The sequence below is a fragment of the Monodelphis domestica genome, chromosome 3, assembly GCF_027887165.1.
Source record: "Monodelphis domestica isolate mMonDom1 chromosome 3, mMonDom1.pri, whole genome shotgun sequence".
Taxonomy (NCBI): domain Eukaryota; kingdom Metazoa; phylum Chordata; class Mammalia; order Didelphimorphia; family Didelphidae; genus Monodelphis; species Monodelphis domestica.
Window position 1 is genome coordinate 343,678,661 of NC_077229.1, and position 26,448 is coordinate 343,705,108.

Here is a 26,448-nt window from a genome sequence, read left to right on the forward strand (position 1 = left end):
ACTGCCACTTGATGTCATCCTAGAACGAAAGGGGGCAGGGTAGATTCTATAGTGGATGTCTAGTTAATTGTGCAATTCCTAGGCAGTAGACAGTCTAAGGAAATCAAATTATTTTTCTATTCCAAAAATTATTGACTAGCTAGTAATTTTCCCGTCTCGAGAGAGAGACATGATACACTTGAAGAACATATTGCTAGAGATGGACCCTGAGGGAGCCAAAGAAGCATTTGTAGGTCAGGCGGAAGCTGGGGGTGGGGGGGGGGGTGCCGGCGGGTGGCACAGTTGTCAGGGAGGTCCCTTCCAAGTCCCCCAGAGAGGCTGCCACCATGTGGCTGTCCCATCTCTAGAGACAGGGTGAAGGAGCCATGGATGAGGAAGAAGATGAGATGGAGAACTTTGAGATCCCTGATTGGGACCTCCAGAATGTATTCCAGCCCAAGGGGCAGCGTCATGGGCAGACCAAGGAGGAGGCCACAGAGGGAGTATGGGCTGAGCAGGAGAGGCCCAGCTCTGCAGGCCATGGCTCCCTCCAGAGACCTTTGGACTCCCGGTGAATTTCATTGGAGCTGGCCTGAAGAAAGCAGAGCAGGAGGATTCCGAGGAGCAAGAGAGGCCCGTGAACCAGCTGGACTGGCCTCAAGATTTGGGCCCACAGAAGTGACAAGCAGCTGGTGATTGTCCAGCCAGCCAGAAAGGCTGGGTGGGAGGAGCCAAACCTTTCACAGACCCGGGCAGCTGGGCAAGGCACACCAAAGGAATTGGACACACGCTTTTGCAGAAGATGGCTTCTGGTGCAGGGAAAGGCCTGGCCAGGAAGGCACAAGGTACCATTCACCCAATTGAAGCTAAGGGGAGAAAAGGCCAGGCTGCTGGGGGAGCCTCTGGCTCAGAAGGGACCGCTCAGTCAGTGCAAGATTTCCCTGGGCTTGACTCCCAAGAAGAGGAGGTTCAGAAGGAGCTCAGCCAGGGGTGGAAAGACCTGAGTGGGGGCAGGAAGAAACCAAAATGCTCCTCTCCAACAGGTGCCTGCCGGGGTTTTCGGCTGTTCCTGCTCTCACCTGTAGGCCTTTGGTAGTCTCAGTTCACTCCCAAGACCTGTGGGTGCCCCTGGCTCACTTCAGGGGATCCCTTCACACACTCCTTGATTAGAGCACACTACTTCTCTGAGCCAGAGATCTGAGCTCCCCTTGCCCACCTGCTGCCCTTTCCCCTGTTTCTACTCACACAGGACTAGGTCCTTGGTGGTCTTGGTCAGGTCCCCAGACCTTGGGCTGCCCCTTGTTCAGTCCTGGGCAGCCCCTCCCTCACTGGTGGATTCTGGCCAGTGCTGACTTCAACTCTGGCTCCCTTGGTGTGGTGGCTGGGGGAGGGTGGGTCAGCTTTTCATTCCCTTAGATTGGGGAAATGACAGAGTCCCACCTACCTTCACTGCTGAGCCTTGGTGTGGGGCCTCTCCCTTCTTATGAGGATGGTGTCTTTTCTGGGGGTGGGGGAGGGGAGGTTTGAGGTCATCTGTGCCATTGGGTCTGAGGAGAGGAAGGGAGCCACCTTTACCAGGAAGTCCCCGATAATGTCAAAATGGATACCATTGTGCCCTAGAACATGAATAGGATGAGCACAGAAAAGTCTAGGAAAAGATGTGAACTGATATCATGTAAACTGATGACTGGAAGGACACTATACAGGAACAGAAATTTTGAATAGTGATCAACTCTGAAGGATTAAATCATCAGCAAAGTTTCCAAGGCATTCCCAAGGGACTCAGGATGGAAAAATACGATCAACACCCAAGCAATGAATTTTTGGAATCGGATGGTAGATCAGAGTATGCCATCTTCCACTTCATTTGCTGAGACCTGACTGGAAGGGTGATGTGCATCTTCTCTCACGGATTCAGCAATAGGGAAATCTCTTATGAAAGCATGGCTATAGCTCATATCTGACTCTTTATTGCCTGGGGGACGGGGAGGGAAAGAATCTGATTTCTAAATGGAAAATCAAAAATTGTTTCCACATGTAATTGAATAAACTGAAATGAAAACAGTCTTCCATATTAAAAAACAAAAAGTGGCCATTTTTCTACACACACAGAACTAGAGTACCATGCTACTTGAACCTGTAGGGCTAGCAGCAGTCTAATGGTGGTCACATTCCCTGCAACTACAATGTCTTCTTTTACTCACAGAACAAACAACATCATAGCCACCTGGGCAAATTTCACCTAGATTCGGGTATTTAAGAAAAGAAATCCAAGTTAACTTCCCCCCCCCATTCATGGTAGTCTGAAGACTCTCCCACATTCAGTACATTTACTAAATTTCCTTTCAAGTGTTTTCTGATGGGTGAGAAGAGCAAACTTCTCTTAGAAAGCTCTCCCACATTCACTACCCTCATGGTTTTCCTCCTTTGGAATCCTGATGGAAATCCATGGCTGACCTGTCAGAAGGTTTTGCCACCTTCACTATACACATCAATGATTCTCTTCAGTATGAGTTCTGATGGAAGGACCACGAGGTATTTGAACGTTTTGTTCACATTCAGAGTGTTCATAGGGCTTGGCTCCACTTTCAGTACTGATGCTGAGTAAGAAATGAGCAGTACTTGAAGGATTTCCCACAGTCAGTACATTCACTAGGTTTCTCTCCAGTATGAATTTTCTGGTGTTCAATAATGTGCTCTGTTTAAAAGCTCTCACATTGTGTCAGCCCAAGAAAAATCACCAGAGAAAACAGTTTCCACAGGGAAGAATAGAAACAAATTCCTATGTGGGAGCCCCAGTAAATGAACTTTCCAAAGTCTCCTGTTGACATCCCTGTTCATTAATGAGAAATGAGGGGTGTATGGAGCCACTAAGAAATGAGTGTCTTCAATATAGTTTTGGTTATCAGTAGGGACATTAGATCACTCTTCCTGAAACACCAAATGGAGATGATTGGAATCATTAGATAACAGTTTCACTCTCCCTTCTCCTTTCCCCTTCCCAGTCTCTTCTCACAAAAGCTCTTAATGAGGAATCTTTTGCATAGGAAGAGGATATTGGATGAGTTTCTTTTGAATTGGGAGTTCACTTGTAAATCTTGGGGTCTCCTTGAAGCACAGTGTCCCCATCCTTTGAGTAAGCAATGAAACCACATTTGTGGGCATCTCCTCTTGGCCCAATTGTTTGAGCGGTAAGGGGGGGGTATATCTTGTTATATGCAGACACCCCAAAATCCCCACTCCAGACAAGGGAAGTAATCAAGGGGAGCTATAATACAACAGGAAATGCTCAGTTCCACTTTTTGATATGAAGTTTTCAGAATATTTTCCTTCCTTACAAGATTCATGCCTCCCTCCCCCCTTCCCTTTCTCTTCCAGGTGTTGACAAGCAGTTCCACTGGGTCATTCAATGACCATTACTTGTCATGAAATAACAGGGCAGCAGGCTTGGAGTCGGCTCCAACGGGAACCTTGGAGTGAACTGTCCAGTTTAGGGTACTCTCATGTATCTGGAATGTAAAACAGGTGCTTATCAGGAGACCACCTTGAAATGTGAAAAAGAAAAGGACAAAAAACATGGTGGGGAATATGGGCAACCTGAGGACAGGACTCAGATTGAGAGGCAGGAACCACAGGCCTCAGGGTATCCAGACTCTCAGATCAAGGTATCTCATTGCCTAGCACAGTGTCTGAAACAGAGTAGTCACTTCAATGTGGATTGAAATCCTATGTGTCCCTTGGTTGGCCAGAATGGGAGCTGAGCTCTAGAGGAAACCTCCTTTGTGAGGGTCCAAGGCTATCTGGCCATGATACAACAGAAACGAACCTTACAAGAGTTGCTGTGGCCCCAAGTTTTCCCATGAGAAACTGAGGCTTGTCTTGGCATGCTTGCTGTGCTAGCACCAGGCCTACTAGAGACATACGAGGTCTCTAAAATTCTCCTCCAGGAAAATAGTCAGAAAAGACTCAAAGGCCAGAAGAGTGGAAGGAAAGGGCTTTACCCAGCACCACACGAGTCCTTAGGCTGAAAAACACCAACTCTTTCCATCTAAAGCGAAGCCCATGCAGTCCTCCAAATTCTGTCACCCCCAAATATTGAATTTTTTTTTTTTCAGAAAACCTGGACATCTTGGGCTGAGGCAGAAGAGTGAGGCCAGGTTCTTCCTGTGCTCTTCTAGCTGAATCAAGTTCCTGGGGGGTGGTCAATGGCAAACCTTGGCCCAACAGAGCCATCCTGTTTGCCACTTTTAAAGGGAACACTTTGGTCTCTCTGAGTTTACACTTGGGAAAGGGAATCCTTTCTTCCCTTTGCCTCTTCTGAGTTAACCTAACTGAGGTAGCCCTGCTTACATTGTGAAGAAGGGATCAACTCTCCTTTGTCTACTTTGGAAGGGAATCAGCAAGAGATTGAAGACCCTCCCTAGTCCTGGGTGACAAGCTACCAGGGTCATGGAGAAGTCCCAAGTCACTTAGAGCTGCACCCTACTAAGTCAGTGCCAAACTTGTGCATCCTCTGAGCAGAGTTCACACCTTCAGAAACCCAGGCAGCCAGGAAGGTGTGAACCCTCTTGATGTGTAGCCACCCCTCCAGAAGGGGAGAACTGGTTCCCACAAGCACTGCCCTCTGGGCAGGGCTAGACAGTTTGAAAACTGTGATTGGCCCCTGTGAAGAGGGGCGGGGACAAAAAAGCACCATAAGAACCCAAGGCTCCTGGGACTTGAGTCACTCTTGTGCAGATACTCTCCTGGCTAGAGAGAGACAGACAGAGGCAGAGACAGAGACAGAGACAGAGACAGAGAGGATAAAGAACTTTTCTATCTCCTTCACTTTTTTTACTTTAAGGCTTCCTCTATTTTGTACAGAAATTTCTGGCTTGAGATAGAATATCGGCGACAACAGAATTTCCTCAAATTCTTGACTAACTGGGGCAAGTGCCCTCCTTCCCTCAGGGCACACTTCTGCTTGCAGCCCTGCCTTTGGGGCAGAGAAAGAGGGTGATGGCTGCTGGAGGGAGAGACCCTGGTGCTGGCCATGTGGAGGAAGAAGCCTCGCAGCTTGTCTTTCCCAGAGAGTTTGAAACAGCACAAACTCTCCTCAATTCAGAAGTCCACATGCTGCTAGAGCATCGAAAGCAACAGCATGAAAGTGGGCAGGATGCACGAGAACTTCCAGTGGTTTTCTGGAAAACTTTAGATTATGCTGCCCGTTTTAGTCGTTTTCAAAACAGGGAAACCATTGCTAGTGTTCGGGGCTTGTTACTCCAGAAGAAGCTCCACAAGTTTGAGGTGGCTGCTTTAGCAAACCTTTGTCCTGAGACAGCAGAGGAGGCCAAGGCTCTGATTCCAAGCCTAGCCGGTCGATTGGAAGATGAAGACTTGGAAGAGGTCCTTGATGATATTCAGACCAAGAGGAGCTTCCAGTATTAAGAGCAGGAACCCAGCCCTTCAGTGAACACCAAAGAGGAAATTTCCCAGAAGTCTTCTGCAACTAAGAAGAACTCCAACTCTCTCCAGAGACTATTCAGAAATGTCAGTCACAAAAGCTGGTCGAGCCTCCTAGGGACAAGGCCATGCAGAGTCCCCTTGCATCCACATGTCATGCAAACTCCTGACCAGTTAGGATTCTTTTTGACCTTTGGAATGTTTGACCTGTGCCAAAGGCCAGGAGTGCCACTTGAATCTCCAAGGGACTTGGGGATGATTTCCTCTAATGAAGGGTTTCCAGGGGAGGTATTGGACCAGAGTCTAGGTGCTTGCTTTCACCTTTCCATCCCTCCTCTTCAATGGAATTGATGAAGGGGGAAGACTGAGTGGCAGAATTTAGCCAGGAAACACCTGTGGCATATTCGTGACTGCCTTATATCACTGAATTTGGCACTCCGTTTACATTCACATTTCTGGTTTGAATGTCAAGCCATTTTGAAATGTCAACCCAGATTAGAATATGGACAAACAGCATGACTAAGACAGAGTGGTGTCTCCTAAACCTAAACCTAAAAAGGAAAAATCAAAGGGAACCTATTCCTAAGTGTTTGAAATTCTGAAGGAGCAGAACAACCGAACAGCTTGTCATTTTGAAGCACCATGGAGTTCATTAGTCCATGAAATACAGAGGGAAGAAGATGGAGAAAATCCTAGCAGTTGGGGGGGCATCACTGTACAATCATAAGGTCAAAAGAGGCCTGGTTGAGGAGGCTCAGTGTGGCCCCTGGTATATCCTGAAGGCTGCAAGGTTCTGGAGCAGGAGGGCATTTGTGGGATTTATTCTGACAGCTGCCTTGGGACAGGGTCCTCTCTGAGTTGAAACTAGTCCCGGATCCAGATTTTAAATACCATTCAGTGTAGAGCTGCTCTATACCATAGGGTGTTCTCTGGGAAGACCGGAGAATGAGATTTCATTCTGGTGGAGTCATCACCATGAACTCCATTTGGGGCACTTGTGTGGCCCCAAACTTAGCATCCGTTTCTGAAAGGTCATGCCAATATCTTTGGCACTTGCTTCTCCCATGCTACAAAATCTAGTTACTGCCACTTGATGTCATCCTAGAACGAAAGGGGGCAGGGTAGATTCTATAGTGGATGTCTAGTTAATTGTGCAATTCCTAGGCAGTAGACAGTCCAAGGAAATCAAATTATTTTTCTATTCCAAAAATTATTGACTAGCTAGTAATTTTCCCGTCTCGAGAGAGAGACATGATACACTTGAAGAACATATTGCTAGAGATGGACCCTGAAGGAGCCAAAGAAGCATTTGTAGGTCAGGCGGAAGCTGGGGGTGGTGGGGGGGTGCCGGCGGGTGGCACAGTTGTCAGGGAGGGCCCTTCCAAGTCCCCCAGAGAGGCTGCCACCATGTGGCTGTCCCATCTCTAGAGACAGGGTGAAGGAGCCATGGATGAGGAAGAAGATGAGATGGAGAACTTTGAGATCCCTGATTGGGACCTCCAGAATGCATTCCAGCCCAAGCGGCAGCGTCATGGGCAGACCAAGGAGGAGGCCACAGAGGGAGTATGGGCTGAGCAGGAGAGGCCCAGCTCTGCAGGCCATGGCTCCCTCCAGAGACCTTTGGACTCCCGGTGAATTTCATTGGAGCTGGCCTGAAGCAAGCAGAGCAGGAGGATTCCGAGGAGCAAGAGAGGCCCGTGAAGCAGCTGGACTGGCCTCAAGATTTGGGCCCACAGAAGTGACAAGCAGCTGGGGATTGTCCAGCCAGCCAGAAAGGCTGGGTGGGAGGAGCCAAACCTTTCACAGACCCGGGCAGCTGGGCAAGGCACACCAAAGGAATTGGACACACGCTTTTGCAGAAGATGGCTTCTGGTGCAGGGAAAGGCCTGGCCAGGAAGGCACAAGGTACCATTCAGCCAATTGAAGCTAAGGGGAGAAAAGGCCAGGCTGCTGGGGGAGCCTCTGGCTCAGAAGGGACCGCTCAGTCAGGGCAAGATTTCCCTGGGCTTGACTCCCAAGAAGAGGAGGTTCAGAAGGAGCTCAGCCAGGGGTGGAAAGACCTGAGTGGGGGCAGGAAGAAACCAAAATGCTCCTCTCCAACAGGTGCCTGCCGGGGTTTTCGGCTGTTCCTGCTCTCACCTGTAGGCCTTTGGTAGTCTCAGTTCACTCCCAAGACCTGTGGGTGCCCCTGGCTCACTTCAGGGGATCCCTTCACACACTCCTTGATTAGAGCACACTACTTCTCTGAGCCAGAGATCTGAGCTCCCCTTGCCCACCTGCTGCCCTTTCCCCTGTTTCTACTCACACAGGACTAGGTCCTTGGTGGTCTTGGTCAGGTCCCCAGACCTGGGGCTGCCCCTTGTTCAGTCCTGGGCAGCCCCTCCCTCACTGGTGGATTCTGGCCAGTGCTGACTTCAACTCTGGCTCCCTTGGTGTGGTGGCTCGGGGAGGGTGGGTCAGCTTTTCATTCCCTTAGATTGGGGAAATGACAGAGTCCCACCTACCTTCACTGCTGAGCCTTGGTGTGGGGCCTCTCCCTTCTTATGAGGATGGTGTCTTTTCTGGGGCTGGGGGAGGGGAGGTTTGAGGTCATCTGTGCCATTGGGTCTGAGGAGAGGAAGGGAGCCACCTTTACCAGGAAGTCCCCGATATTGTCAAAATGGATACCATTGTGCCCTAGAACATGAATAGGATGAGCACAGAAAAGTCTAGGAAAAGATGTGAACTGATATCATGTAAACTGATGACTGGAAGGACACTATACAGGAACAGAAATTTTGAATAGTGATCAACTCTGAAGGATTAAATCATCAGCAAAGTTTCCAAGGCATTCCCAAGGGACTCAGGATGGAAAAATACGATCAACACCCAAGCAATGAATTTTTGGAATCGGATGGTAGATCAGAGTATGCCATCTTCCACTTCATTTGCTGAGACCTGACTGGAAGGGTGATGTGCATCTTCTCTCACGGATTCAGCAATAGGGAAACCTCTTATGAAAGCATGGCTATAGCTCATATCTGACTCTTTATTGCCTGGGGGACGGGGAGGGAAAGAATCTGATTTCTAAATGGAAAATCAAAAATTGTTTCCACATGTAATTGAATAAACTGAAATGAAAACAGTCTTCCATATTATAAAACAAAAAGTGGCCATTTTTCTACACACACAGAACTAGAGTTCCATGCTACTTGAACCTGTAGGGCTAGCAGCAGTCTAATGGTGGTCACATTCCCTGCAACTACAACGTCTTCTTTTACTCACAGAACAAACAACATCATAGCCACCTGGGCAAATTTCACCTACATTCGGGTATTTAAGAAAAGAAATCCAAGTTAACTTCCCCCCCCCCCCATTCATGGTAGTCTGAAGACTCTCCCACATTCAGTACATTTACTAAATTTCCTTTCAAGTGTTTTCTGATGGGAGAGAAGAGCAAACTTCTCTTAGAAAGCTCTCCCACATTCACGACCCTCATGGTTTTCCTCCTTTGGAAACCTAATGGAAATCCATGGCTGACCTGTCAGAAGGTTTTGCCTCCTTCACTATACACATCAATGATTCTCTTCAGTATGAGTTCTGATGGAAGGACCACGAGGTATTTGAATGTTTTGTTCACATTCAGAGTGTTCATAGGGCTTGGCTCCACTTTCAGTACTGATGCTGAGTAAGAAATGAGCAGTACTTGAAGGATTTCCCACAGTCAGTACATTCACTAGGTTTCTCTCCAGTATGAATTTTCTGGTGTTCAATAATGTGCTCTGTTTAAAAGCTCTCACATTGTGTCAGCCCAAGAAAAATCACCAGAGAAAACAGTTTCCACAGGGAAGAATAGAAACAAATTCATACGTGGGAGCCCCAGTAAATGAACTTTCCAAAGTCTCCTGTTGACATCCCTGTTCATTAATGAGAAATGAGGGGTGTATGGAGCCAGTAAGAAATGAGTGTCTTCAATATAGTTTTGGTTATCAGTAGGGACATTAGATCACTCTTCCTGAAACACCAAATGGAGATGATTGGAATCATTAGATAACAGTTTCACTCTCCCTTCTCCTTTCCCCTTCCCAGTCTCTTCTCACAAAAGCTCTTAATGAGGAATCTTTTGCATAGGAAGAGGATATTGGATGAGTTTCTTTTGAATTGGGAGTTCACTTGTAAATCTTGGGGTCTCCTTGAAGCACAGTGTCCCCATCCTTTGAGTAAGCAATGAAACCACATTTGTGGGCATCTCATCTTGGCCCAATTGTTTGAGCGGTAAGGGGGGGGTATATCTTGTTATATGCAGACACCCCAAAATCCCCACTCCAGACAAGGGAAGTAATCAAGTGGAGCTATAATACAACAGGAAATGCTCAGTTCCACTTTTTGATATGAAGTTTTCACAACATTTTCCTCCCTTACAAGATTCATGCCTCCCTCCCCCCTTCCCTTTCTCTTCCAGGTGTTGACAAGCAGTTCCACTGGGTCATTCAATGACCATTACTTGTCATGAAATAACAGGGCAGCAGGCTTGGAGTCGGCTCCAACGGGAACCTTGGAGTGAACTGTCCAGTTTAGGGTACTCTCATGTATCTGGAATGTAAAACAGGTGCTTATCAGGAGACCACCTTGAAATGTGAAAAAGAAAAGGACAAAAAACATGGTGGGGAATATGGGCAACCTGAGGACAGGACTCAGATTGAGAGGCAGGAACCACAGGCCTCAGGGTATCCAGACTCTCAGATCAAGGTATCTCATTGCCTAGCACAGTGTCTGAAACAGAGTAGTCACTTCAATGTGGATTGAAATCCTATGTGTCCCTTGGTTGGCCAGAATGGGAGCTGAGCTCTAGAGGAAACCTCCTTTGTGAGGGTCCAAGGCTATCTGGCCATGATACAACAGAAACGAACCTTACAAGAGTTGCTGTGGCCCCAAGTTTTCCCATGAGAAACTGAGGCTTGTCTTGGCATGCTTGCTGTGCTAGCACCAGGCCTACTAGAGACATACGAGGTCTCTAAAATTCTCCTCCAGGAAAATAGTCAGAAAAGACTCAAAGGCCAGAAGAGTGGAAGGAAAGGGCTTTACCCAGCACCACACGAGTCCTTAGGCTGAAAAAGACCAACTCTTTCCATCTAAAGCGAAGCCCATGCAGTCCTCCAAATTGTCACCCCCAAATATTGAATTTTTTTTTTTCAGAAAACCTGGACATCTTGGGCTGAGGCAGAAGAGTGAGGCCAGGTTCTTCCTGTGCTCTTCTAGCTGAATCAAGTTCCTGGGGGGTGGTCAATGGCAAACCTTGGCCCAACAGAGCCATCCTGTTTGCCACTTTTAAAGGGAACACTTTGGTCTCTCTGAGTTTACACTTGGGAAAGGGAATCCTTTCTTCCCTTTGCCTCTTCTGAGTTAACCTAACTGAGGTAGCCCTGCTTACATTGTGAAGAAGGGATCAACTCTCCTTTGTCTACTTTGGAAGGGAATCAGCAAGAGATTGAAGACCCTCCCTAGTCCTGGGTGACAAGCTACCAGGGTCATGGAGAAGTCCCAAGTCACTTAGAGCTGCACCCTACTAAGTCAGTGCCAAACTTGTGCATCCTCTGAGCAGAGTTCACACCTTCAGAAACCCAGGCAGCCAGGAAGGTGTGAACCCTCTTGATGTGTAGCCACCCCTCCAGAAGGGGAGAACTGGTTCCCACAAGCACTGCCCTCTGGGCAGGGCTAGACAGTTTGAAAACTGTGATTGGCCCCCGTGAAGAGGGGCGGGCACAAAAAAGCACCATAAGAACCCAAGGCTCCTGGGACTTGAGTCACTCTTGTGCAGATACTCTCCTGGCTAGAGAGAGACAGACAGAGACAGAGACAGAGACAGAGACAGAGAGGATAAAGAACTTTTCTATCTCCTTCACTTTTTTTACTTTAAGGCTTCCTCTATTTTGTACAGAAATTTCTGGCTTGAGATAGAATATCGGCGACAACAGAATTTCCTCAAATTCTTGACTAACTGGGGCAAGTCCCCTCCTTCCCTCAGGGCACACTTCTGCTTGCAGCCCTGCCTTTGGGGCAGAGAAAGAGGGTGATGGCTGCTGGAGGGAGAGACCCTGGTGCTGGCCATGTGGAGGAAGAAGCCTCGCAGCTTGTCTTTCCCAGAGAGTTTGAAACAGCACAAACTCTCCTCAATTCAGAAGTCCACATGCTGCTAGAGCATCGAAAGCAACAGCATGAAAGTGGGCAGGATGCTCGAGAACTTCCAGTGGTTTTCTGGAAAACTTTAGATTATGCTGCCCGTTTTAGTCGTTTTCAAAACAGGGAAACCATTGCTAGTGTTCGGGGCTTGTTACTCCAGAAGAAGCTCCACAAGTTTGAGTTGGCTGCTTTAGCAAACCTTTGTCCTGAGACAGCAGAGGAGGCCAAGGCTCTGATTCCAAGCCTAGCCGGTCGATTGGAAGATGAAGACTTGCAAGAGGTCCTTGATGATATTCAGACCAAGAGGAGCTTCCAGTATTAAGAGCAGGAACCCAGCCCTTCAGTGAACACCAAAGAGGAAATTTCCCAGAAGTCTTCTGCAACTAAGAAGAACTCCAACTCTCTCCAGAGACTATTCAGAAATGTCAGTCACAAAAGCTGGTCGAGCCTCCTAGGGACAAGGCCATGCAGAGTCCCCTTGCATCCACATGTCATGCAAACTCCTGACCAGTTAGGATTCTTTTTGACCTTTGGAATGTTTGACCTGTGCCAAAGGCCAGGAGTGCCACTTGAATCTCCAAGGGACTTGGGGATGATTTCCTCTAATGAAGGGTTTCCAGGGGAGGTATTGGACCAGAGTCTAGGTGCTTGCTTTCACCTTTCCATCCCTCCTCTTCAATGGAATTGATGAAGGGGGAAGACTGAGTGGCAGAATTTAGCCAGGAAACACCTGTGGCATATTCGTGACTGCCTTATATCACTGAATTTGGCACTCCGTTTACATTCACATTTCTGGTTTGAATTTCAAGCCATTTTGAAATATCAACCCAGATTAGAATATGGACAAACAGCATGACTAAGACAGAGAGTGGGGTCTCCTAAACCTAAACCTAAAAAGGAAAAATCAAAGGGAACCTATTCCTAAGTGTTTGAAATTCTGAAGGAGCAGAACAACCGAACAGCTTGTCATTTTGAAGCACCATGGAGTTCATTTGTCCAAGAAATACAGAGGGAAGAAGATGGAGAAAATCCTAGCAGTTGGGGGGGGCATCACTGTACAATCATAAGGTCAAAAGAGGCCTGGTTGAGGAGGCTCAGTGTGGCCCCTGGTATATCCTGAAGGCTGCAAGGTTCTGGAGCAGGAGGGCATTTGTGGGATTTATTCTGACAGCTGCCTTGGGACAGGGTCCTCTCTGAGTTGAAACTAGTCCCGGATCCAGATTTTAAATACCATTCAGTGTAGAGCTGCTCTATACCATAGGGTGTTCTCTGGGAAGACCGGAGAATGAGATTTCATTCTGGTGGAGTCATCACCATGAACTCCATTTGGGGCACTTGTGTGGCCCCAAACTTAGCATCCGTTTCTGAAAGGTCATGCCAATATCTTTGGCACTTGCTTCTCCCATGCTACAAAATCTAGTTACTGCCACTTGATGTCATCCTAGAACGAAAGGGGGCAGGGGTAGATTCTATAGTGGATGTCTAGTTAATTGTGCAATTCCTAGGCAGTAGACAGTCTAAGGAAATCAAATTATTTTTCTATTCCAAAAATTATTGACTAGCTAGTAATTTTCCCGTCTCGAGAGAGAGACATGATACACTTGAAGAACATATTGCTAGAGATGGACCCTGAAGGAGCCAAAGAAGCATTTGTAGGTCAGGCGGAAGCTGGGGGTAGGGGGGCGTGGGGCCGGCGGGTGGCACAGTTGTCAGGGAGGTCCCTTCCAAGTCCCCCAGAGAGGCTGCCACCATGTGGCTGTCCCATCTCTAGAGACAGGGTGAAGGAGCCATGGATGAGGAAGAAGATGAGATGGAGAACTTTGAGATCCCTGATTGGGACCTCCAGAATGCATTCCAGCCCAAGCAGCAGCGTCATGGGCAGACCAAGGAGGAGGCCACAGAGGGAGTATGGGCTGAGCAGGAGAGGCCCAGCTCTGCAGGCCATGGCTCCCTCCAGAGACCTTTGGACTCCCTGTGAATTTCATTGGAGCTGGCCTGAAGAAAGCAGAGCAGGAGGATTCCGAGGAGCAAGAGAGGCCCGTGAAGCAGCTGGACTGGCCTCAAGATTTGGGCCCACAGAAGTGACAAGCAGCTGGTGATTGTCCAGCCAGCCAGAAAGGCTGGGTGGGAGGAGCCAAACCTTTCACAGACCCGGGCAGCTGGGCAAGGCACACCAAAGGAATTGGACACACGCTTTTGCAGAAGATGGCTTCTGGTGCAGGGAAAGGCCTGGCCAGGAAGGCACAAGGTACCATTCAGCCAATTGAAGCTAAGGGGAGAAAAGGCCAGGCTGCTGGGGGAGCCTCTGGCTCAGAAGGGACCGCTCAGTCAGGGCAAGATTTCCCTGGGATTGACTCCCAAGCAGAGGAGGTTCAGAAGGAGCTCAGCCAGGGGTGGAAAGACCTGAGTGGGGGCAGGAAGAAACCAAAATGCTCCCCTCCAACAGGTGCCTGCCGGGGTTTTCGGCTGTTCCTGCTCTCACCTGTAGGCCTTTGGTAGTCTCAGTTCACTCCCAAGACCTGTGGGTGCCCCTTGCTCACTTCAGGGGATCCCTTCACACACTCCTTGATTAGAGCACACTACTTCTCTGAGCCAGAGATCTGAGCTCCCCTTGCCCACCTGCTGCCCTTTCCCCTGTTTCTACTCACACAGGACTAGGTCCTTGGTGGTCTTGGTCAGGTCCCCAGACCTGGGGCTGCCCCTTGTTCAGTCCTGGGCAGCCCCTCCCTCACTGGTGGATTCTGGCCAGTGCTGACTTCAACTCTGGCTCCCTTGGTGTGGTGGCTCGGGGAGGGTGGGTCAGCTTTTCATTCCCTTAGATTGGGGAAATGACAGAGTCCCACCTACCTTCACTGCTGAGCCTTGGTGTGGGGCCTCTCCCTTCTTATGAGGATGGTGTCTTTTCTGGGGGTGGGGGAGGCGAGGTTTGAGGTCATCTGTGCCATTGGGTCTGAGGAGAGGAAGGGAGCCACCTTTACCAGGAAGTCCCCGATATTGTCAAAATGGATACCATTGTGCCCTAGAACATGAATAGGATGAGCACAGAAAAGTCTAGGAAAAGATGTGAACTGATATCATGTAAACTGATGACTGGAAGGACACTATACAGGAACAGAAATTTTGAATAGTGATCAACTCTGAAGGATTAAATCATCAGCAAAGTTTCCAAGGCATTCCCAAGGGACTCAGGATGGAAAAATACGATCAACACCCAAGCAATGAATTTTTGGAATCGGATGGTAGATCAGAGTATGCCATCTTCCACTTCATTTGCTGAGACCTGACTGGAAGGGTGATGTGCATCTTCTCTCACGGATTCAGCAATAGGGAAACCTCTTATGAAAGCATTGCTATAGCTCATATCTGACTCTTTATTGCCTGGGGGATGGGGAGCGAAGAATCCGATTTCTAAATTGAAAATCAAAAATTGTTTCCACATGTAATTGAATAAACTGAAATGAAAACAGTCTTCCATATTAAAAAACAAAAAGTGGCCATTTTTCTACACACACAGAACTAGAGTACCATGCTACTTGAACCTGTAGGGCTAGCAGCAGTCTAATGGTGGTCACATTCCCTGCAACTACAATGTCTTCTTTTACTCACAGAACAAACAACATCATAGCCACCTGGGCAAATTTCACCTACATTCAAGTATTTAAGAAAAGAAATCCAAGTTAACTTCCCCCCCCCCCCCCATTCATGGTAGTCTGAAGACTCTCCCACATTCAGTACATTTACTAAATTTCCTTTCAAGTGTTTTCTGATGGGTGAGAAGAGCAAACTTCTCTTAGAAAGCTCTCCCACATTCACTACCCTCATGGTTTTCCTCCTTTGGAATCCTGATGGAAATCCATGGCTGACCTGTCAGAAGGTTTTGCCACCTTCACTATACACATCAATGATTCTCTTCAGTATGAGTTCTGATGGAAGGACCACGAGGTATTTGAACGTTTTGTTCACATTCAGAGTGTTCATAGGGCTTGGCTCCACTTTCAGTACTGATGCTGAGTAAGAAATGAGCAGTACTTGAAGGATTTCCCACAGTCTATACATTCACTAGGTTTCTCTCCAGTATGAATTTTCTGGTGTTCAATAATGTGCTCTGTTTAAAAGCTCTCACATTGTGTCAGCCCAAGAAAAATCACCAGAGAAAACAGTTTCCACAGGGAAGAATAGAAACAAATTCCTATGTGGGAGCCCCAGTAAATGAACTTTCCAAAGTCTCCTGTTGACATCCCTTTTCATTAATGAGAAATGAGGGGTGTATGGAGCCACTAAGAAATGAGTTTCTTCAATATAGTTTTGGTTATCAGTAGGGACATTAGATCACTCTTCCTGAAACAACAAATGGAGATGATTGGAATCATTAGATAACAGTTTCACTCTCCCTTCTCCTTTCACCTTCCCAGTCTCTTCTCACAAAAGCTCTTAATGAGGAATCTTTTGCATAGGAAGAGGATATTGGATGAGTTTCTTTTGAATTGAGAGTTCACTTGTAAATCTTGGGGTCTCCGTGAAGCACAGTGTCCCCATCCTTTGAGTAAGCAATGAAACCACATTTGTGGGCATCTCCTCTTGGCCCAATTGTTTGAGCGGTAAGGGGGGGGTATATCTTGTTATATGCAGACACCCCAAAATCCCCACCCCAGACAAGGGTAGTAATCAAGGGGAGCTATAATACAACAGGAAATGCTCAGTTCCACTTTTTGATATGAAGTTTTCACAACATTTTCCTCCCTTACAAGATTCATGCCTCCCTCCCCCCTTCCCTTTCTCTTCCAGGTGTTGACAAGCAGTTCCACTGGGTCATTCAATGACCATTACTTGTCATGAAATAACAGGGCAGCAGGCTTGGAGTCGGCTCCAACGGGAACCTTGGAGTGAACTGTCCAGTTTAGGGTACTCTCATGTATCTGGAATGTAAAACAGGTGCTTATCAGGAGACCACCTTGAAATGTGAAAAAGAAAAGGACAAAAAACATGGTGGGGAATATGGGCAACCTGAGGACAGGACTCAGATTGAGAGGCAGGAACCACAGGCCTCAGGGTATCCAGACTCTCAGATCAAGGTATCTCATTGCCTAGCACAGTGTCTGAAACAGAGTAGTCACTTCAATGTGGATTGAAATCCTATGTGTCCCTTGGTTGGCCAGAATGGGAGCTGAGCTCTAGAGGAAACCTCCTTTGTGAGGGTCCAAGGCTATCTGGCCATGATACAACAGAAACGAACCTTACAAGAGTTGCTGTGGCCCCAAGTTTTCCCATGAGAAACTGAGGCTTGTCTTGGCATGCTTGCTGTGCTAGCACCAGGCCTACTAGAGACATACGAGGTCTCTAAAATTCTCCTCCAGGAAAATAGTCAGAAAAGACTCAAAGGCCAGAAGAGTGGAAGGAAAGGGCTTTACCCAGCACCACACGAGTCCTTAGGCTGAAAAAGACCAACTCTTTCCATCTAAAGCGAAGCCCATGCAGTCCTCCAAATTCTGTCACCCCCAAATATTGAATTTTTTTTTTTCAGAAAACCTGGACATCTTGGGCTGAGGCAGAAGAGTGAGGCCAGGTTCTTCCTGTGCTCTTCTAGCTGAATCAAGTTCCTGGGGGGTGGTCAATGGCAAACCTTGGCCCAACAGAGCCATCCTGTTTGCCACTTTTAAAGGGAACACTTTGGTCTGAGTTTACACTTGGGAAAGGGAATCCTTTCTTCCCTTTGCCTCTTCTGAGTTAACCTAACTGAGGTAGCCCTGCTTACATTGTGAAGAAGGGATCAACTCTCCTTTGTCTACTTTGGAAGGGAATCAGCAAGAGATTGAAGACCCTCCCTAGTCCTGGGTGACAAGCTACCAGGGTCATGGAGAAGTCCCAAGTCACTTAGAGCTGCACCCTACTAAGTCAGTGCCAAACTTGTGCATCCTCTGAGCAGAGTTCACACCTTCAGAAACCCAGGCAGCCAGGAAGGTGTGAACCCTCTTGATGTGTAGCCACCCCTCCAGAAAGGGAGAACTGGTTCCCACAAGCACTGCCCTCTGGGCAGGGCTAGACAGTTTGAAAACTGTGATTGGCCCCTGTGAAGAGGGGCGGGGACAAAAAAGCACCATAAGAACCCAAGGCTCCTGGGACTTGAGTCACTCTTGTGCAGATACTCTCCTGGCTAGAGAGAGACAGACAGAGGCAGAGACAGAGGCAGAGACAGAGACAGAGACAGAGAGGATAAAGAACTTTTCTATCTCCTTCACTTTTTTTACTTTAAGGCTTCCTCTATTTTGTACAGAAATTTCTGGCTTGAGATAGAATATCGGCGACAACAGAATTTCCTCAAATTCTTGACTAACTGGGGCAAGTCCCCTCCTTCCCTCAGGGCACACTTCTGCTTGCAGCCCTGCCTTTGGGGCAGAGAAAGAGGGTGATGGCTGCTGGAGGGAGAGACCCTGGTGCTGGCCATGTGGAGGAAGAAGCCTCGCAGCTTGTCTTTCCCAGAGAGTTTGAAACAGCACAAACTCTCCTCAATTCAGAAGTCCACATGCTGCTAGAGCATCGAAAGCAACAGCATGAAAGTGGGCAGGATGCACGAGAACTTCCAGTGGTTTTCTGGAAAACTTTAGATTATGCTGCCCGTTTTAGTCGTTTTCAAAACAGGGAAACCATTGCTAGTGTTCGGGGTTTGTTACTCCAGAAGAAGCTCCACAAATTTGAGTTGGCTGCTTTAGCAAACCTTTGTCCTGAGACAGCAGAGGAGGCCAAGGCTCTGATTCCAAGCCTAGCCGGTCGATTGGAAGATGAAGACTTGCAAGAGGTCCTTGATGATATTCAGACCAAGAGGAGCTTCCAGTATTAAGAGCAGGAACCCAGCCCTTCAGTGAAAACCAAAGAGGAAATTTCCCAGAAGTCTTCTGCAACTAAGAAGAACTCCAACTCTCTCCAGAGACTATTCAGAAATGTCAGTCACAAAAGCTGGTCGAGCCTCCTAGGGACAAGGCCATGCAGAGTCCCCTTGCATCCACATGTCATGCAAACCCCTGACCAGTTAGGATTCTTTTTGACCTTTGGAATGTTTGACCTGTGCCAAAGGCCAGGAGTGCCACTTGAATCTCCAAGGGACTTGGGGATGATTTCCTCTAATGAAGGGTTTCTAGGGGAGGTATTGGACCAGAGTCTAGGTGCTTGCTTTCACCTTTCCATCCCTCCTCTTCAATGGAATTGATGAAGGGGGAAGACTGAGTGGCAGAATTTAGCCAGGAAATACCTGTGGCATATTCGTGACTGCCTTATATCACTGAATTTGGCACTCCGTTTACATTCACATTTCTGGTTTGAATTTCAAGCCATTGTGAAATATCAACCCAGATTAGAATATGGACAAACAGCATGACTAAGACAGAGAGTGGGGTCTCCTAAACCTAAACCTAAAAAGGAAAAATCAAAGGGAACCTATTCCTAAGTGTTTGAAATTCTGAAGGAGCAGAACAACCGAACAGCTTGTCATTTTGAAGCACCATGGAGTTCATTTGTCCAAGAAATACAGAGGGAAGAAGATGGAGAAAATCCTAGCAGTCGGGGGGCATCACTGTACAATCATAAGGTCAAAAGAGGCCTGGTTGAGGAGGCTCAGTGTGGCCCCTGGTATATCCTGAAGGCTGCAAGGTTCTGGAGCAGGAGGGCATTTGTGGGATTTATTCTGACAGCTGCCTTGGGACAGGGTCCTCTCTGAGTTGAAACTAGTCCCGGATCCAGATTTTAAATACCATTCAGTGTAGAGCTGCTCTATACCATAGGGTGTTCTCTGGGAAGACCGGAGAATGAGATTTCATTCTGGTGGAGTCATCACCATGAACTCCATTTGGGGCACTTGTGTGGCCCCAAACTTAGCATCCGTTTCTGAAAGGTCATGCCAATATCTTTGGCACTTGCTTCTCCCATGCTACAAAATCTAGTTACTGCCACTTGATGTCATCCTAGAACGAAAGGGGGCAGGGGTAGATTCTATAGTGGATGTCTAGTTAATTGTGCAATTCCTAGGCAGTAGACAGTCTAAGGAAATCAAATTATTTTTCTATTCCAAAAATTATTGACTAGCTAGTAATTTTCCCGTCTCGAGAGAGAGAGACATGATACACTTGAAGAACATATTGCTAGAGATGGACCCTGAAGGAGCCAAAGAAGCATTTGTAGGTCAGGCGGAAGCTGGGGGTGGGGGGGCGTGGTGCCGGCGGGTGGCACAGTTGTCAGGGAGGTCCCTTCCAAGTCCCCCAGAGAGGCTGCCACCAAGTTGATCAACTCTCCTTCATCTTCTTTTGAATGGAATATACAAAAGATCCAAGATCCTCCTTAGTCCTAGGTGAGAAGCTAGCAAGGTATTGGATATCTCACAAGTCACTTACTTAGAGCTACACCCTACTAAGTTAGTCCAAACTTGTGAATCCTCTGAGCAGAGTTCACACCTTCAGAAACCCAGTCAGCCAGGATCATGTGAGCCCTCCTTTCCAGGAGGTGAGAACTGTTTCCCTCATGCACTCAGTTCTAGACAGTTTGAAATCTGTGATTGGCCCCTGTGAAGAGGGCAGGGACAAAAATGCAACATAAAAAGCCAAGGATCCTGGGACTTGAGTCACTCTTGTGGAGATACTCTCCTGAGTAGAGAGAGAGAGAGAGAGAGGGAGTGAAAGAGAGTGAAAGAATGAGACTGACTGACTTAGAGGGAGTTTAGCTGAAGACTGTCGCTTGCAGCTGTTTTAACTTGGACTTTGACTCCTGGACTACCTTGTTGGGTGAGTGAAAGGCTGACCCCTTTCCTAGTTTCTGGAGACAGGTAGCTTCCATCTTGGAGAAGGCCACATGATTAATTCTCTCACTCTGGAAGGCCAATAGTGAGCAATTTCTGCCTGTATTAAGACAGGATAAATAACTTTTCCATCTCCTTCACATTTTTCTACTTTAATGTTTCCTGTATTTTGTAATGAAATTTCTGTCTTTAGAGAATATTGGTGCTAATATAATTTCATAAAATTATTGACTAACTGCTAATTTTTACCTTTTTAGAGACATTATTTTCTTTAAGAATATATTGCTAAGATGCTGCCACCAAGGAGTCGGGAAGTTCAAATTGGCCACCGTCGAATCTCAGGTGCCGCGGAAAGCGCCTGAAATTGAAGATGCGGATAATTCTGAAAAGAGCATAAATGAAGAAAATGGAGAAATGTTGGAGGAGGACCAATCTCATAAGCACAGATGACACAAGAAAAAGAAGCACAAACAAGAAACTAACATTCTTCAGAAGATGATGAAGACAAGCACAAAAAACAAACAAACAAAAAGAGGTTATTGATGCCTCTGACAAAGAAGGGGCATCTCCAGCAAAACAAACGAAAATTGATGACTTTGCTTTGCTGGAAGATTTGGAGAAACAGAGAGCTTTAATTAAAGCTGAACTTGATAATGAGTTGATGGAAGGTAAAGTCTAGTCTGGAATGGGGCTAATATTACAGGGTTATGATTCAGGCTCTGAAGAAAAGGGAGAAATACATGAGAAGATGAGAAATGGGAATAGATCAACTGCTAGGTCAAACACTAAGGGAAATCTTAAACTTGTAGACAATAAAAAGAGTTCAAAGAAATGAAACAAAAGCAGATCAAAAGAACAGACTAGACATAGATCTGATAAAACGAAAAGCAAGGGAAGCATTGGAGGAGTTAAAGAAAAAACAACCAGAAGTAAGTCTAAGGAAAGAAAAACGTCCAAGAGTCCATCTAAAAGAAGCAAATCTCAAGATCAAGCAAGAAAATCAAAATCCCCAGCACTTAAAAGGCGATCTCAGGAGAAAATTGGAAAGGTCAAATCCCCTACTGAGGATAAGATTAAATTAGAAGATAAAAGTAAATCAGAAGATAGAAAGAAATCTCCAATTGTAAATGAAAGCAAAAGTCGTGATCATGGGAAAAAATCCAAATCTCCAATAGAACTAAGAAGCAATTTCAAAGACAGAAGGTCAAGATCCAAATATAAAAAATCCAATATATCTGAATTGACAAAGAAAAGAAGCCAATTAAATCTCCCTCTAAAGATGCTTCCTTTGGAAAAGAAAATAGGTCCCCAAGTAGAAGACCAGGTCATAGTCCTAAAGGAAAAAGTTTAACTCCAAAACAGTATGATAAATCCAAAAGGAGTAGGTCCCCTCTACTTAATGATCAGAGATTCAAGCAAATTAAATCACCATCTTGGACTCTGTCTCCTGGTAGAAGAGCTAAGAGTAGATCAGTGGAAAGAAAACGAAGAGAACCAGAAAGAAGACTTTCTTCTCCAAGAACACGTACTAGGGATGATATTCTTAGCAGACATTAGAGATCAAAAGATGTCATTCCTATTAGATAGTCCCTAACCAGAAGAAGATCAAGTAGGTCTCCTATCCACAGGAGATCTCGTTCACCACTCAGGCAAAGCAGGTCCCCAAGAAGAAGAGATAGAGGTAGGAGGATTAGATCTCTGCTTCAACGGTGGTCTTGATCCAGGGGGTGGTCATAGGCACAGAAGCAGAAGCAAAGTAAAGGAATATAAGTTTAAAGGAAGCCTTTCTGAAGGAATGAAAGATGAACAGGAATCATCTGATGATAACCTAGAAGACCTTGATGTTGAAGATGAAGAAGCCCTAATAGAGAAGAGAAGACTCCAAAGGCAGGCAATTGTTCAGAAATATAAATACCTTGCTCAGGATAGCAATATGTCTATGCCATCTGAGCCAAGCAGCCCTCAGAGTAGCACTCGAACACGTTCACCGTCTCCTGATGACATTTTAGAATGGGTTGCTGCTGATGTTAAAGAATATGAAAGGGAAACTGTTGATACGTTTGAGGCCTCTGTAAAAGCCAAGCACAATCTTATGACAGTTGAACAAAATGGTTCAACTCAGAAGAAACTATTGGCTCCTGACATGTTCACAGAATCAGATGATATGTTTGCTGCATATTTTGATAGTGCTCATCTTCAGGCTGCTGGCATTGGAAAAGATTCCAAAGAAAATCCCAACCTCAGGGATAATTGGACTGATGCAGAAGGCTATTACCGTGTACACATAGGTGAAGTCCTAGAGAAAAGTTACACTGTGTATGGCTACACTGGACAGGGTGTCTTCAGTAATGTAGTGAGAGCCAGAGACATGGCAAGAGCAAACCAGGAAGTGGCAGTGAAAATCATCAGGAACAATGAGCTCATGCAAAAAACGGGGTTAAAAGAACTGGAATTTTTGAAAAAGCTTAATGATGCTGATCCTGATGACAAATTTCATTGTTTATGGCTCTTCCAACACTTTTACTATAAACAACATCTCTGCTTTGTGTTTGAGCCTCTAAGTATGAATTTACGAGAGGTACTGAAAAAGTATGGAAAGGATGTCGGTCTCCATATTAAGGTTGTTCTTGGCATTGAAACTTCTTAAAAGGTGCAACATCCTACATGCTGATATTAAGCCAGACAATATCTTTCTTAATGAATCAAAAACTATTCTAAAGCTTTGTGACTTTGGATCAGCTTCACATGTTGCAGATAATGACATTACACCCTATCTCGTCAGTAGATTTTATCGTGCTCCTGAAATTATTATAGGAAAAAGCTATGACTATGGTATAGATATGTGGTCTGTAGGCTGCACATTATATGAACTTTATACTGGAAAAATATTATTTCCTGGTAAAACCAATAATCATATGTTGAAACTTGCTATGGACTTCAAAGGGAAAATGCCAAATAAGATGATAAGAAAAGGTATGTTCAAAGATCAGCACTTTGATCAAAATCTCAACTTCATGTACATAGAAGTAGATAAAGTAACAGAAAGGGAGAAAGTTACTGTCATGAGCACCATTAATCCTACCAAGGACCTCTTGGCTGATTTGATTGGGTGCCAGAGGCTTCCTGAAGACCAACGCAAAAAAGTACACCAGCTAAAAGACTTGTTGGACCAGATCTTAATGTTGGACCCAGCTAAACGAATTAGCACCCACCAGGCTCTACAGCATGCCTTCATCCAGGAAAAAATGTAAATGAGATAAAGAAGCTGAAAGGGCTTGAGTAATAAAAATACAAAAACTGAAGAAATTTCACAGCAGTTTATTAATGTATATAAACTTATAAATATTTTCCCTGCAAATTGAGGAAGCATGATATATTTGAATTAACACCAAGGCTGATATTTCTTTTAGAAATGTTAAAATAAATCTGTGTCTTATGTGAAAATTTTCATGTAGAACCGTTTTAATTGCTGAGACTGCACATGACAACAGTGCTAATGTAAATTGTTGCAGTTCACATCAAAAGGAAAAAATATGTTATAAAGTGAACAGTAATACTGGGTGGATGATTGGTTTTTTAGCAGACTTGGCTTCATTTTTGTCTTAAAAGAAAAAAAAAAGGCCAGCATAAATGCTGTTTATATTCATGTGTTTCTAGGTGTATATGTACAGGTCACAGCAGCATGCCCTTGGTGTAGTCAATGCCCAAAGGGGTCTGTTCCTTCTTGAGCCTGCCTGCAGGGATGGTCTCTTCCTTTAAAGCAGGTTGTGTACAACTTTCAGTACACTGAAGGTAAGCTAAACCATCAACATCACTGGTGTTTTTAAGATGTTATTTTACTGGAACAACTGGCAAATAAGGGACAATACCTTTGTGGCAGAATTCCCTGCATGTCCAATAACTGATCTTGTTTTTTGGCATTGCAACTGTGGCATAGTTACAATTTCTGTTCTGTTCATCACATTTAAAATTTGGAGAGTGTGCTTGATGGGTAAAGTGCCTTCACTGTAATGTTTCTTATTACTTTATTTTTTTAAATCAACTTGCTATAGACTTTGTATACATTTTGCTAAATACAGTTCCCAATGACATAGAACCACTACTTACAGTTTTCATTTACTAATTAGAAATGTTGGGGTCTAATTCTGAGAAGTCCTCATTTAAAAGTTAGATAGACAACATAATGAAATTTTAAACTATTTGTATGTCATTTTGAAAGTGTACTGCTTTATGGTAAAAGTGTTTCATTTGTTCAAAAAATATATATATATATATATAAAGAATAGAGAAACAAGGGACTTCTGGGTAAGCAGGTTGCACAGCTGGCTTCCTCTCCTCAGACCCAATGACACAGATGACCTCAAAAGAACCCCAATTAGTGTGTTATTCTCAAGGTGACTAATATATCCAAAATGAGTATGTCAAGGACCCCAGTAAAATGAGTCTCTCCTAGGATTGCCTCAACCCCTTCACAATGCAAAGGCCTCTTAAATACCTTTGGCCTCAGTGAGACAAACAACTTAAGTCTATAATCAGAAGCAAGCAATATCTCGACTATACAAAGTGTTTTAGGAGTCCTTTAAATTTACAATTTAAAATGTTAAGTTTGTGATTTCTCCCAGTTTCTGTAAACTTTACCCCATGGACCATCTCTCTACCTGCCTTCTGAATGAATGTGCAGATTGGAACCTGTAACCTAACCCTGATCAATGTGTTCCAAGAGATTCTGTGTGCTTAAGTAAATTAGAACCTCTACTTGAATGTGGGGATTTGGAGAGGAGGTTCTGATTGATAATGTTGCAGGAAAAAAATGGGAGGGACTTTTCTCTATGGTTTTCTCTCTCAATAAATAACTGCATTATGGGAGACAAAGTGATAGATTTTTTCTCCTAATGGACTCAATTCTTAGTTTGAAGAAAATACTTCATTTTAACAAAACCAATAAAAACTGGCAGATATCTAGCTCTATACTATGAATATGCTGCTACCCCATTTCATATCATTCCTGCAATCTGCCACCCAGTCTTATCACATAAGCCAGGTGCCTAAACTCTCTCAAACTTTCAAGCCCTCTTTCTCATTCTTCTTCCTACCCGACTCAAACCTATGATATAGGGCTTCTATGCCATTTCATTTTATTTGGGAAATTCCAGTTTTATCATTTTTATTAATTTGCATATATTCTCACAGGATTTCATGAATAGTGCATATATCACCCCATTTTTACAGTTAAGAGTTTAGATAGGTAACAATATGATCACCAGCCAAACCATTTCTTCTATTCCAACAAGAATTTTTATGCTGGCCTACTTCTCTATGTGAAATATAATCTCATTTCTCACTTCTGTTAATCTTTTCCATATCTCATCATTCACTAGCATCCAAGATTTGCACTAATTTTAATTAATATTTATCCATTTTTATTGCATCATTGAATTTTTTTCCCCAGATTCATCAAAAATATTTATTAGGAATTTCCTAGGTAGAACAAACTGTGCTAGGCATTGGGGATACAATGACAAAATGAAAAAAAGAGGTTCCTGCCCTCAGGGAGCCTCCATTTTCTTGGAAGTATAGAGTCTATGAAGAGAATAGTAAATCCAAGCCATTTTGAAGAGAGAAAGATCATTAAACATCAGGAAGAATCAGAAAAGGTTTGTCAAAGAAGGACGTTAAGAGGCTAAGGTGATGGGGTTGTATGGATCCTTTGTCATATGATCCTACAGCTGAGCTATGCCTTAGTTGGTCAGGCCTCTTCATTGGTTCCAGTCCCTTCTGATTATATGGGCTGTTGGATGAAGCATGAAGACAGGCATCATAGTCCAGGGAAATCAAGGGAGAACTGCATTCCTTGGAGGTGAAGAAAGGATTTTGTATGGAAGAGAAAACCATACTGACCTCCAGGTATCTTTCTAAAAGCCTTCCTCAAGCTGTTGGGTCAGGTGGCATTTTAGCCTTGTGGTCCCCAGAGATTGTGTCCCGTCATCCAGTCTTAACAAATGAATGGACACTCATTGGGTAAATTAGGATGGAGAGTGCTTTCATGAATAGAGACCCCAGACTAGAAAAGTCCTTTCCAATACTAAGGC

General features: G+C 45.2%; 3 protein-coding genes and 1 pseudogene across 3 annotated transcripts; all 4 read left to right on the forward strand.

The window, feature by feature from the left end:
* The first annotated feature begins 4,965 nt into the window (after positions 1-4,965).
* On the forward strand, positions 4,966-5,406 carry LOC130458013 (DNA-directed RNA polymerase II subunit RPB4-like). The gene has a single exon (XM_056820907.1). It carries the CDS (start codon positions 4,978-4,980, stop codon positions 5,404-5,406), a length of 429 nt encoding a protein of 142 aa, XP_056676885.1. The 5' UTR covers positions 4,966-4,977.
* Positions 5,407-11,322: 5,916 nt separating this feature from the next.
* On the forward strand, positions 11,323-12,067 carry LOC130458458 (DNA-directed RNA polymerase II subunit RPB4-like). Its single transcript, XM_056824223.1, has one exon. It carries the CDS (start codon positions 11,474-11,476, stop codon positions 11,900-11,902), a length of 429 nt encoding a protein of 142 aa, XP_056680201.1. The 5' UTR covers positions 11,323-11,473; the 3' UTR covers positions 11,903-12,067.
* Positions 12,068-17,835: 5,768 nt separating this feature from the next.
* On the forward strand, positions 17,836-18,415 carry LOC100017395 (DNA-directed RNA polymerase II subunit RPB4-like). Its single transcript, XM_056824224.1, has one exon. The coding sequence runs from the start codon at positions 17,987-17,989 to the stop codon at positions 18,413-18,415; it is 429 nt and encodes a 142-aa protein (XP_056680202.1). The 5' UTR covers positions 17,836-17,986.
* Positions 18,416-19,376: 961 nt separating this feature from the next.
* On the forward strand, positions 19,377-23,750 carry LOC130458115 (serine/threonine-protein kinase PRP4 homolog; annotated as a pseudogene).
* Positions 23,751-26,448: the final 2,698 nt, after the last annotated feature.